General features: G+C 46.5%; 1 protein-coding gene across 20 annotated transcripts in view; it reads left to right on the top strand.

The window, feature by feature from the left end:
• The window catches only part of LOC125748508 (plectin-like), a 137,190-nt gene that overhangs the window by 92,453 nt on the left and 31,275 nt on the right, over positions 1-13,462 (top strand). For 8 of the 20 annotated variants that reach the window (XM_049024729.1, XM_049024744.1, XM_049024739.1 and 5 more), the window contains 6 exons: positions 2,852-2,913; positions 7,369-7,383; positions 9,218-9,307; positions 11,130-11,207; positions 11,644-11,748; positions 13,228-13,394. In XM_049024729.1, coding sequence (XP_048880686.1) covers positions 2,852-2,913; positions 7,369-7,383; positions 9,218-9,307; positions 11,130-11,207; positions 11,644-11,748; positions 13,228-13,394 — 517 coding nt within the window. The remainder of the gene's footprint in view (positions 1-2,851; positions 2,914-7,368; positions 7,384-9,217; positions 9,308-11,129; positions 11,208-11,643; positions 11,749-13,227; positions 13,395-13,462) is intronic. The other 12 variants (XM_049024731.1, XM_049024738.1, XM_049024740.1 and 9 more) reach the window with 3 other exon arrangements.

The following is a 13,462-nucleotide window of genomic DNA, read 5'->3' as shown; positions in this document are numbered from 1 at the left end:
CAGTTCATATTCCTACAGTGCTTTTGGCACAAGTTGTGATTTGGAGAGGGGCGCTGTCTTCTTCACATGTCATTGTTTGAGAACCCATGTGATTGGCTGGTCCAGGCAATTGATATGAAAGCAGCCAATCAAAATCTTCTGCTGATGTAGAAGGTCCATGTGTAGCAGATATCTCCAAAACATAAACTACTGCATGGAAAGAGATGCTTGTGCAATGTCATGACATGTTATGTGTGTGTCTGTACACTAGGGGTGGGAATTAGCAGAGACTAGTTCAATATCACATTGATATCTGTTTGCCAGTTAGATATGAGCTGTGATTTTTAAAGTGGAATTGCAATTCTTCTTTTTTTACTTTTTGCTGTTAAAAAGAGACATTAATCCTGCTGCTTTTAACATGACTCATGTTGAGCATTTCAGGTCTACATTTGAAGTAAAGACATTCTCACATTAAGGAGCCTTTATTGGGCTCTACTGAACAAATAAACCAGACAAAAAAAGATCAGCGTAAATCTGTGCAGTACAAACTACAGGACTTCAGCAGTAGCTGCTATTTAGCAATTAAGGGATCATAATTAAAAATGTGGCTAGTGACACACATGCAGAAATGAGCACCCTTACAGTGTGCATGCATCTGAGACCAAGCATGGCATAGAAATCAACTGGCAAGTTGAAACTGTGAAAAATGTCTTACTAAATAGCTTGGTTTAAAAAATGAACTAAAATACAGTGGATTTGTCACTATCCTCACTATCCACTTAGCTTTGCCACTGCTGGCTGGGAGGATTTTTGAAGTTGTGTGGAGGGTTTGTTGCCATGTGCAGGCAACTGCGGGTGTGTGGTTGTCCAGCTGGGGATGGTGTTCAGAGAGATGCACGCGATTGATGGCACATATTCATGGTTTTACCACAATATTTTCCTGTGGCAAAGTGTGACAGTCCTGTGCCGACAAGTTAAGCAAAAAATGTCACCAACATGCAGTAACCTACACTTAAACTAATTAATTAAATTATTCTTTAAATTCTTGCAGGCTGCCACTTTATAAAATCACACACTTACATGTCTACTTGGCTTCCTCTTTTCAGTTATGCAGTTTCTACATTTTGTGGTTCTTTTCATACTTGCATATCTCCGTTCCTTAGATGGGCAGGATCTTTTAGTTAAGCCAGGGTTCTGATGGTGAAGTCGGGTGTCTCCCCAGTTCAAGTGGGGAGCCTGCCGTGTCGATTAATCGTTCGTGTTTTTGGGAATTTCTCCTGTGTGCTGTGCCGCTGCTTATCTTCACGCTGAGGATGATGATTAAGATTCATCAGGTATGACAGCCGTGCCTCTTTAGGAGCCCTGGTCTCCACTCGCTCAGCTCCCAGGTGCAGAGACTCAATGTTAAAGCTGCCTGTAATTGGTGATTGGAGATACCAGTTAGTCCTGGGGTTCAGGATTTACTGACTGCTGAGGTGTCATAAAAGATCTTTTCATATCTAAAAGGCGCTTGCCTTTGAATGTGCTGAACGCTCCGGGCCATTGTCAGCCGGAGAAGGAGCGTTGCTCTCTGGCTTTTGTTCAGCCCCGAGGCATCGCCTGGCAGGTCCTGCCCAGGACCCTGATGCGTCCTGGGTCAAGGTGCACTGGGCCATGACTGGAGCCCTGGGTGTCACCTTTCCCTGTGCAAGGGCTTGCGGTTGGTGTCCTGTTCATCTTCAAAGTCAATTTAAGCTGAGAAACTTGAGTTTGCGAATGGCCCATCAGTCATGCTTTCGTCTCCGTGGTAATTGATGGCCTGCCTGGACACATCAGAGTGATGGATAGATCTGCTGCGATTGGATCCTCACCCCAAGGCTCCCATGGATCCCGGCTTTTTGGCCAGTGTTTTACACTTTACTCTTCAAATGTTACATTCTCTTGCTTGTTTTGAAAGACCACACAGTTAATCTATTTCTCTGCTCATGTCAGGGATTGGGCAGCAGAGGGCGCACTTCTTAAGAGGTGGGGTTTGATGGAGGCCTAGGTGCTAATGTTACTCTGCCATCAATGTTATAAATGGATGCTGTGTCACACGGCGTGTAAGCGGATGTGCTGAACAAACACACACACACACACACAAACGCACACGTCAGTCTTCATCCGGGTCGTTGCCTCCATGCCGATCCGCCAGCAGGATCATTGTCCTCTCGAGGCCGGAGAAGTGAGAGTTTCTACAGGCGTAGGCAGACTTTCCCCATATAGCCAGCGAGCCACACCCCCCTGGTTAGTTACGTAACTCCCCCATGGGGCAGACACGCCTCTCTGTCAGAGTGAGTACCCCCCCAGACAGTGTAGCCATGTAGCATTGGCCATTAGCCAACTTTCTGTAGTGGGAGAGACACCCGCGTCTCTCTGAAGAGAGAGACCCGCGTCCTTGGGGTGAGCTGGTGGTGTGTGTGACACACGGATCTGTTAACACTGAACACAGTAGGGGGTGCAGATCCTCACTTGTCATTAACGCAGCCAGGAGCCTGACAAAGAGCCGAGAGCTTTTCCTCGGTCTGTGGATATTGTAAAGTGCCTGTTGGGGCGGGTTTCTGTCACGCTCCTCCAACCTCGTCCTTGGTCCGCCCCCCATGTGCCCTTTGCTGTTTGTGTGGGGCTGGCCTTCTCTTTTGTCATAGAGGATCGGGGCTGGGGGGGGGCTGGCATTATTGCCAGTGCTCTGTGATACCTTGCACTGTGGGAGCCTCCACCCACAAAAAGGGGGTTAGATTTGTCCTGGAAGGATTCAGACACACAGTGATGTTTTCCAGTGGATGGGTGTGGGGCACTCCCCCGAGCACCAGGCTGACCTCTGACCCCCTCAACTCTTTTGTGTCCCCCACAGATGAGCGTGATCGAGTTCAGAAGAAGACCTTCACCAAATGGGTCAACAAGCATTTGATGAAGGTAAGACCTCATGGAAGAATGTAACCTAAAGTTGTACCATAGTGGGGGGAGGGGAGTGAGGAGAGCCACAATTGCATGGGGGATCCTGACCATTGGTCACAAAATACAAAAGTCACAAAACAACCAGCATTCTTCTTTGAGAAGACTCATGAATGCTCTCCTCTTCCACTGAATATGTATTTTTGTAGCTCGTTCTGTTTGGTGCATTGTGGGTACTGCATGCTCTAATTATGGATTTCTGCGAGTCCAGTGAATGTGTTCTAGATGTTATCGAAAAGCAGAATTTAACATCTGAACATGAAATGTTGAGGATGCTGTATGGAAACTAGGTTATGCTGTAGCTTCAGGTTTCATCACTCTCCTGTAACACGGTAGTGACACTCCAAATTATGGCTAAGCTACCAGAAGTTCTGAAGTTTTTTTTTGGACTGAGGATGACCATCACCGTTTGATGTGGTGGTACCCAAAGAGACCTGGCTGACTCATTGTGACATTTCCACAGCAGAACGGTTCCGATGAGTCATATTTATTCTGACATTTACCCTAAACCCCGCTAAAGGTTTTTGATCCATTTTTAAAGGGACTGAAATGGCTGAATGTAAGATTCCTGAATGACGATTATGGTGATTTACATCATTGGTGCAAACCATATAGCAAACCATGCCAACGGCCTTGGTGTTATACAATGCCACAAGCACGTCCTGTCTTTCTGTAGAGCACTGTTTATCTAAAGATCTTTCGTTGTGTTGCGGTGGAAATAGGTTGCCATGTCGACTGTGTCATCAAACCTGCCCTTGCTATAATGAAAAAAAAAACGTGGCCATCCACCAATCTGGGCTTGCTGTTTCAGTAGCAAAAACGGAAGGAATCATGGTGAATCATTGCCGTTACTACGTTGTGGGCCACTAAGTCTCATATCGCTTGGTCTTTTAGTGCAGATGTTGAAATTCTTTGCCCACAAATCAGGAGATTTTAAGGTTTTGCTTCAGTTTTTAAGTTTTTCTTTTTTTTAATTGCTGGTATCTTATTTCATTGATATGAGAGAGAGGCCTTTTTTAAATAATTGCTCTTGTGTGATTCATATCAGGAAATCATATTTGCGTAGTAGGTGGAGTTTTACGTGGTTTTGAAGTTCTGCATAGTCGATGGTCTTGGTAGACGGGTGCCTTCAGTGAGAAGACCAAGCATACCAGAAACACAGGTCTGATGTCTGAGCACAACCTAAGAGATGGACACCTTCACATGACTGTATCTTATGAGTCTCAGACGGTTTCAGCTACCGAGGGCAGGAAAGGTGACATTTTCATTTTATATTTGTCACCAAGGAGACAATTGGATGTTGCACTTTCAGTTTTGTTTGTATGACACGTTACCAAATAATATACACTGGTAACCATGGAGATGAGACAGCACCACATCCCAGAATTATCCTCCTGATGATGTCACGCAAAAGTCACAGTGTGTTTGTCTGTCACTAGGATTGTCATAACCTCCCATTTAACATGGATGGACACAGTGTCATCATTTTAAACGGGATTCTGAAGCTCTTTTGAGACTCTTGGTTATACTTTTAAGATTATGGAAGACTAAGGGTTAGAGTTATGGTTCTTGTATTAAGGGCACCAGCAGTGGTGTGTGGAGTAATGATTGAGGCTGATCTTGAAAACATCAAAATGTCAGCATGTTATATTAGCTCGTGACCAGCTTGAAGCATTTATCCATGGAGGGTTAGACCCTCAGATATGGCAATTATGGAAGTTTACTATTTTGTGTCATTTAGGGTACAACAGCAGCACTCATGCTAGGGTTTGAATCAGCAGCAATTTGAATTAGCCTCAGTTCCCGCTATTTTCCCTACTATTCGTACCCCCCCCCCCCCCCCCCCGGCCTAATTCGTCACCATCAGGAAAAAATGAGAAAGCTAGTGGAATAAAACCTTTTTCTGAAATCTTTGACGTAAAAATAACTCAAAAGTGTCACGTTTCGTTGGCCGTGTTCTCGGGACAGCCTTCCAGCGCTGGGGGGGGGGTTCCCGAAATAGCAGTCAGCCTGGAAGGAGGGCTTCCCTGAAAAGGCCTTTGTCCTCAGTGCTGAAACGCAGGCTGTGGCCAGCGGCCCCGGGCCAGTGAAGACAAGCGCTCCGATTGCTGCCGTGCGTCTGCGAGCATGACTCACCCGCATCTGGATCTGCTCTGCCGCTGCCCGGCACTGCAGCCACAATCTGGGCCCCTGTCCAGCAGACCCGCTGAACGGTAGCACAGCTGGCCTGCAGACGGCTGAGTTTGAGGTTCTGGAGTTGGTGGTGGTGGGGAACTCAGTTCGTATTACACCAGTCCTGTGCCTTTCCAACCCTGCTTTTTGCCTCCTGAACACACCCGCACACACCCGCACACACCCACACACACCCACACACACCCGCACACACCCGTGAATGATAAAATGGATGCTGTGGGCTTGCTTCTGTTATCATCTGCAGAAAGAGCCCTCACCTCAGGGCGAGCGGCAGGGTAAATGGGTCAATTACCCAACTTTGCCCACTGACATAGACTTTTATGGCTTTTGTAAATGCATGTGCTGTGCTGTGGGGCAGGGCCCAGTTGCCAAGGGATACTGAGTCATTTCCTGCCTGGTGGCAAGAATGCTGGTGTTGTGAAATGACGACGGGAGGGGCTTTGAATGCAACCTAGGGGATAGGGGAGAGTCTCTTATATGTTTCATAAGCTGCTTTACCAGCCTGATCCAGTCTCTGATTCCCCGTCAATCTGGTCATGGGGGGGGGGGGGGGGGAGGGGTTCTGCTGTCAGTTACAAGGTAAATACCAGTTATTGAGCTTCCGTTTGATGAAGTAAAGCTGTAATGATGTCTGGGGTGTGGTACTGAATGACCGGGTACCACTTTACAATAAGGCTCCCTCTTGCCACTTGTAGATGACTTGTTTAAAATTATCTATTGATAATTTACAAAGTGTTAGAACATAATTAATAGCCAGATTATAACCCATTCATAAGCCCTTTGTATGGGTAGGGTTATTGTAAAGTGGCACCAGTGACCCCAGCAGCAGCAGGTGAGTACGTGACGCAGGCTGTAACCGACTCCCCCGTGAGCGTGTCCATCTCCTACTTATGACTGTGGGCAGCTGTCACAAGCTGCTGCCAGACGGACTCCAGCTTCTCGGCCGGAGTGGGGTCTCCAAGCTGCCAGGGTCCTCTCTTTCCTCCGAGCACTTCTCAGCATCAACAGCAGGTGGCGGAGCGGTTACGGAGCTGCATGAGGCTGCCGGTTTTATTTAAAAAAATGTCTTTAAACAACTTCCTATTTAAAGGTGATGATAAAAGTTCAATTGTCTATATAAAAGCAATGAAGCAATGTATCATACTAATCAGTAAAAAAAAAATCTTTTAATATCTCTTAATTTACTGCCTTGAATAATTAATTATTATTCATATATTGAATCATTCTTAAGTGAAACAAAAGTTTAAAAAGTACATGAAGTGAGCATTTAAGCTGTAACTGTAGACATTACGAAATGCTTTGTTAAATGCAAAAGCCCCAGGCACAATACAGCATTATTGTGATGCCGATGGAAACCTATAGCACTCACCATAAAGGGTGCGGCCCACCCTGAGTGTTCAACACAAGTAGTGTGGCAATGGCGACCTCTAGTGGGCAATGTTTGCATCACACTTTGGTGTGACCACCAGCAAGTAACACTGCATCATTCCTCCTAGTTAGTTAAGCCATGTCTGCTAGGCATCCCGAAAGGGGGTGCTGAGCGCACCACCCTGATCCTTCCCTATTCAAAGTTTCCATGCCTCTTAGAAATGCATTTTTGTCGCTTTGCGATGCCATATTGTCCCACAGCAGAATGTGTTTCTGGGTAGAATCCCCAGGGTGTCATTTTTCGCTCCATAAATTAACTTTGTCATCTGAAATGTGTCTGCTGAGGGAGACCCTCCTGTCAGCATTCTCAGAGACAGCCTCATGAGCGATGGTAGTAAGCCGCGGTTCATGATGGCTGCAGGGAACTGAGCTGTCATGCCATTAATATGATGTTACTTAGCAGTTTAGACAGACCAGATGCACCACAGGTCTCCCTGAAATCTGTCCTGGGCTGCGCTGTTTCAGTCGATGTCAGTGATTCCTGTTGGTGTAGGAACTCCAGGGAACCTGCCTGTTCACACTGAACATACATAAAGTGAATGGATTTTCAAACAAACAGTAAATAATGAAATAATAAGTAGTTAAGTGCGTGTGTACCTATGTATGCTTATGTATACTGCACAAATGTCATGTACAGCCATATTTTTTATTTGGTACGACGGCTCTGCAGAGAGATGGCCTTTGAATCTGTCATGTCTCCCCCCCCGTCCCCATTCTGTGGTGTCTGATTCCATGTGCCATCTCTCTCTGTCGTTAACTCTCCATCGCTTCTGTTCTCTACCCATGGTCCCTCAGCACTGGCGAGCAGAGGTAGGTGTTCCAGTCCTGACCTGCATGCTGACCCCTGCTTTGCTGAAATCCGCCCCCCCCCCGCCCCCTTAATCCTCCCCACTGTCACGCCCTTATTCACTGAGGTTCCACTTGAAACCTTCTGCATTTCTGTAATGAAATCCTCGATGCCAGCCTTTGTACTGCGTGTACATGCTGTTCTTCTTGGCAGTAAAGCCTCAGTGAAGAAGCGCTGTCACGCCCACCCATCCGTTTGAACATCTGACTGTCTCTGGTTACCTCCCGCCAGCTGGAGCACAGGTGCCTTGAAGTCTGAGGTGGAGGAATTTTCCAGCCTTTCTCCAAGTGCGCGATGACTTTCCTACATTTCCGTGATGAAATCGTTCATAGTTTCCAGTCATGGAACAAGACAACATTTAGTGGAACAACTGTAACAATATTATTAATAGATATTTTTAGATGATCTGGTCATCATCTACTATCAAGGGGCCTATAAATGTTCCAGACCTCAGACCAATAGTAGCACCATTCCCATGGCAACCAATAAAGCTTGCTCCCTCCCCTGCCCTCCCCCTCGCACAGTTTTTTTCCACATCAGAGGGTACACGTTTCGTGTGTTGGTTTGGTCACATGTGCTTGCTGGGATGAGTAGGCTCTGTGTGGCTGGGTACATGCGCTCCATGCAGTCCACAGCACCATCCTTAACCAATCACGTTCACATTCGCTTTGCTGGCCCTTTTCGCCAACTGTTTTGTGTATTAGATTAATTGCAAGAATAGGTGTCTTCAAACGGCGATAAGCAGGAAGGCCTTTAAACATGTGCACTCCACACTTCTGCGGGTGGTTTGTCCATGCTGGTGTGCTACAGGTATGCTGCGTCTGAATGAGAATCCGTAGCCCGAATCAGGACCACTGCTTGATGAAATACTCTGGGAATTCTGAGGACAAATAATGGCCTAGTAATTCTGAGAAATGCGAGTCATCTTTATACAGCCAGCTCACACGCAGCCAAGGAAATTTATATGACTTTAGCCTAATTCTGAGATATATTTTTATTGCTGTATGAAAAGAGCGAGGGCAGGCAGTGCTAAATTAACTGAATAAAGACAGGTATCATAAGAAGTAGCTTCTCAGCAGAATAGTTGCTCAGCTGGGTCAGTCAGCTATCTTTCCAGCCATACCTGCGGATCCGTAACATTCTGGAAGCTGGCATGCAGGGCTGCATGTAGCTCTACGTGCATTTTTTGCGTTGGCGATTAGCCCGCAGCTTGGGGTGCTCCTAGAAAGGAATTTGATCAGTATTTTCATACCACTCCCCCCAGGGACAGCATTTTATCAAGCTCTCACAGGAGTCCTGTCTTACCTGTCAAGGGGTCTGCAGCTGCTGTTGTTGCAGTCGCTGCCCTTTTGAATACCTGCAGAGACAGTGTACTGGGTGCGGTCAGTGTTGACTGGGTGTGGTTGAAGTTGGCTGGGTGTGGTCAAAGTTGGCTGGGTGTGGTCAAGACTGGATGCGTGTGGTCAAGGTTTTGCACTCACTTTCTGACCATGTAGAGAGGCATCAGTTTAGAATATATATATATATATATATATATATATATATATACATATACACATTCAAGGATTCTTTTTTGTTTTCTTTTGTTTTAAGTTATAATTTAGAGAGGTGAAAGAATATTCTGAGAAAGCTTACATTTTTTCTTTCGGCTGGAGTGATTTATTTCGGTCACAATTTAGCACAAAAGGTCATTTATTCAGCTGTCAGATGTCAGTATGTGGTTCAGATTCACCTCCAGCAGGCCCAGCACATCTCCTCGCTGCCTGGACCTAACCTCAGCCCTTTTTCCTCCCATAGGCACAATGTCAGGTGACAGACTTGTACGAAGACCTCCGCGATGGGCACAACCTCATCACCCTGCTGGAGGTTCTCTCGGGCAAGACGCTGGTGAGTGCGGCTGGCTGCTGATGTGAGGGAGGCCTGACCCCTGCTTCTGCAGCTGCCTGCCTTTCACCCCGGCCCTATCCCCCAGCTGGTCCACCCTGCATTTTGTCCCTCTCTCTTCTCTACTGCGTCACCTGTCTAAAATGTGCAAAATTGCTTTCTTTAATACCTTAATACTACTCATAATAGTTAGAAGACAGCTAATAAATGACTACATCAGAAAATAAAGAGAACCACAAGTTGCATAGCCCATACGGAAAAGAACGTATAACTGTGAGGGTGCCAGTTCATGTTCCTAAAAGGTGCTGTTGGACCCTAGAGTGTAGTGGAGTATCTATGTCCTACCCAACAACCAACTGTAAAGTTTCAATGTAGTATAAGAGGTTTGGCTAGTATTTTAATAATATTAAATTACATCATGCTATTTCACATTTCCATCCATCCATCCATCCATTTAACCATCATTTTATTTTCTAATGGCTTATCTTCGTCAGGGTCACAGGGGACTCCTTTGACAGGATGCCAATCCATCACAGGGCTCACTGCACATTTACAACTCGCCAATAAAATCTGTTCTCCAATCCTTCGGAGAACATCTGTTATCGCTGAACAATCTGTTTATCGAAACATAGTTTCCATAAGGGACCGAACTGTGACTGTCTCGGTAACCACAGTTCAGTTGGCTGTGCCCCAGCCATGTTGACAGCCATAACACATCAACATCAGTCATGCTTTTTTCTGTGAACTGTCTGTACCTTTTTGACTCCTCCTTTTCCTTTTTACCTCCCGTGTGCTGACCTCTTCCCTGACCTTTGCCCTTTCACCCTTGCCTCCTCCTTTGCTCTGCTCTGGCTGGGGTAGCCGAGGGAGCGGGACGTTGTCAGGAACTTGCGGTTGGTGAGTGGGTCTGATCTCGGGCACCTTCTTGACGTGGCATGGGGTCACTCCCATTGGCTGCGCTGTGCATGATGTCACTTCCTATTTTTTCGCTTTTTAATGGTGGACAAGCTGGCGATGCTTCCAAAGCTACTTTGGATCGGTGCCGGTATAAGACCGAGCACCTTTATTTAATCAGAAGGGCAACAACCTGTAAAATAACAGTGTTTTCCTCTGTAAAGGAAATGCACGTCCAGCATTTTTCATGTCAAGTCAGTGTCCAGCATAAATTATGTGCTGGAAAAAAATATATACTAAAATACTGGAATATTCTGTTTTCATATTACAAAATTAGACTTTTTCATATACAAATTTCATGTTTCTTCCCAAAATATGTAAAACATTGGCAGATTTGCCCGACATTGCGAAACGATGTGACATCATTCAGAGAAAGCCAGACAAAGCTGGACTAATTTTTAATAAAATACATAACTGACAAAATGCTTAAACTAATCTAAGCTGAAGCGGAGCATGTTTGATGTGTCTCTCCCGTTTCTGTTGGTCCGTGGTGGGTTTTGTAAGGTTAGGGTTAAAGCTGATGTCTGTCAGTTTGGTCCGTTCTGTCTGTCTGTCTGTGGACGCTGTGGTTTCTGTAGGCAGACCTTCTCGTTTGTGGGTTTTTTTGGTGGAATCTGTTGAATGTCTGTTTCCTTCATGAACAACTTTCGCTGCTGGCGGCGAGGTCTCGACTTCGGTGTAGGTCGGAGTATGGAATCTAGTTGTCCCAGCGGCTTTCCACAGTCTCTCGCATACATTGTATGGTTTTCACTCAGGTCCTCTCTCCTAGCTATCTGTTCAGGACCCACATTTACATCTCCCTGGAGCTGTCACATTCTGTCCCCATGTTCCCTAACCCTACCTCCATTTCCTCTTCCTTCCTCTCCTCCAGCCCCGGGAGAAAGGACGAATGCGTTTCCACAAGCTCCAGAATGTACAGATAGCGCTGGACTTCCTGAGACAAAAGCAGGTGAGATATGGTGAAATCTATGCCAGATGTATCCGAGCCCCCTTGTCGTCAATATTATCAGTGCAACAGATCAAAGGTCAAAATTTGAGTTTTATCCACTCAGGAAAGATTAAGAAGCAGCAAACTCTTCCATAGTATCTACCAAGAATGTTTCCATGTACAACTTTAAGAGTGCATTGGTAACCCAGAAGTATGTCATATCACATCAGGCGTTCATTGTGCAATAATATCATTTGAAGAGCTGCATTTAAGAAGTATAGGTTATCGAAAGGTTCTTAAGAGGAATTAACTTAGTCTCGTGACACTGCAATGGTCCTTTGCATTTACACAAAGGTCACCACGACAAAACAGGCCTTCTTTGGAATTTGCCGTGAAAGAAGCGACAATTTAATGCCGTACTTCTAAAATGCTTTTCTGTCTGTCTGCTATCATCCAGGTCAAGTTGGTGAACATCCGAAATGATGACATCGCCGACGGGAACCCCAAGCTGACGCTGGGGCTGATATGGACCATAATCCTCCACTTCCAGGTGTCAGAATCTGTCAGTATCATGTTCCCATACCATACCCTTTCTCTCTGCTTCAATCCAATCAACTCAAAATTAAATCTCCTCTTTTTTCAAATTGGTGGAGGCCTTTGCACTGTCTCTAAAACATTGTTTATAATCATGTTTTTAATTCTCATCTTTTTGGTTTAATATAAAACTTGGAAGATAATAGCAGACGTTTGACAGAACCCGAATATTTTTTTCCGTAAGTTAATTCCCAGATTGGGAACTTATGGGAAATTAGTGGTGCTTAGGTCTTCACCAAAAAACAGAGGAGGACCAGCACCTGAACATATGTTGATCACAATGTGTGGAAGCTGGGTTTCTAAAGATTTCTTGGAGCAGAGGAAATGGCTGGTGATGGGTTTTATGGGCAGAATTTCTACCATCTTGTCAGTGAGTTGACACCCCGATCACCCTGTCTGTGAGTTGACACACCCCTGCCACCCTGTCTGTGAGCTGACACGCCCCCACCACCCTGTCTGCGAGCTGACACGCCCCCGCCACCCTGTCTGTGAGCTGACACACTCCCACCACCCTGTCTGTGAGCTGACACACTCCCACCACCCTGTATGTGAGCTGACACGCCCCCGCCACCCTGTCTGTGAGCTGACACACTCCCACCACCCTGTCTGTGAGCTGACACACTCCCACCACCCTGTCTGTGAGCTGACACACCCCCACCACCATTTTTGTGAGCTGACACGCCCCCATCACCCTGTCTGTGAGCTGACACACTTCCACCACCCTTTCTGTGAGCTGCCACACCATGACCACCCTGTGTGTGAGCTGACACGCCCCCACCACCCTGTCCTCTTGTTGAAGGAGCCGTCAGTGTTGGAATAACACAGAGTAATATCCACGTGTCACAGTATGCCGAGTACCGACACAACACACACCCGTATCCATATCTTTTTAAGTTTACGTATTTGTATACATGGAGCACTTTATGCCAAGATCAAAGGTATATGAAGAACTCCCACCGGCATCCTCACAGTCACAATTCTAACTCCTTTAACTACCACACCCCCTTCTGGCTGATCTTTTATCAAACTCCTAACAGCTCCTGTCTGCAGAATTGTTTGTTTAAACAGATGTATCTAGTTAACTCAGGCCGCCCGAGGATGTGCATGCACTGCGGGCGTGTCTACACCTGAAGATGGCTTAGATAACAAAACAATTTTTGTGCCAGTGATAGCAGTTATAATGTCTGGTTTCTCTTGCGGAGACAAAGCACGAGGGCGGAGGCCAGGCCACAGGGTGGTGATTGTTCGGGGGGGGGGGGTGGGTAATGAGTCAGTGTGGATTTGTGGTGCGGAGTAGTTGGGATGGGTTGGGGCTGGTGTTGGCTTCAGTGGCCCTGACTATCGTGGGTGCGTGTGAGGGTCAGTCTCTGTCCAGCTTTGTTGGCACCATCAATGTCTGACACAAATGTGACAAACCTACCCCGTCCCCTAACCCTCCCCCTCGCAGATCTCCGACATCCAGGTGAACGGCCAGTCAGACGACATGACGGCCAAGGAGAAGCTGCTCCTGTGGTCACAGCGCATGGTGGATGGATATCAGGGCCTCCGCTGTGACAACTTCACCACCAGTTGGAGGGATGGCAAGCTATTCAATGCGGTCATCCACAGACACAAGTGAGTGCTGGCCTGGGCCATGTGGGGCTGGGGGGGAGGAGCCATTCTCAGGTGCTCTAGGTAAGGGG

The sequence above is a fragment of the Brienomyrus brachyistius genome, chromosome 9, assembly GCF_023856365.1.
Source record: "Brienomyrus brachyistius isolate T26 chromosome 9, BBRACH_0.4, whole genome shotgun sequence".
Lineage (NCBI taxonomy): Eukaryota > Metazoa > Chordata > Actinopteri > Osteoglossiformes > Mormyridae > Brienomyrus > Brienomyrus brachyistius.
This window is presented reverse-complemented; position numbering and strand designations above follow the sequence as displayed.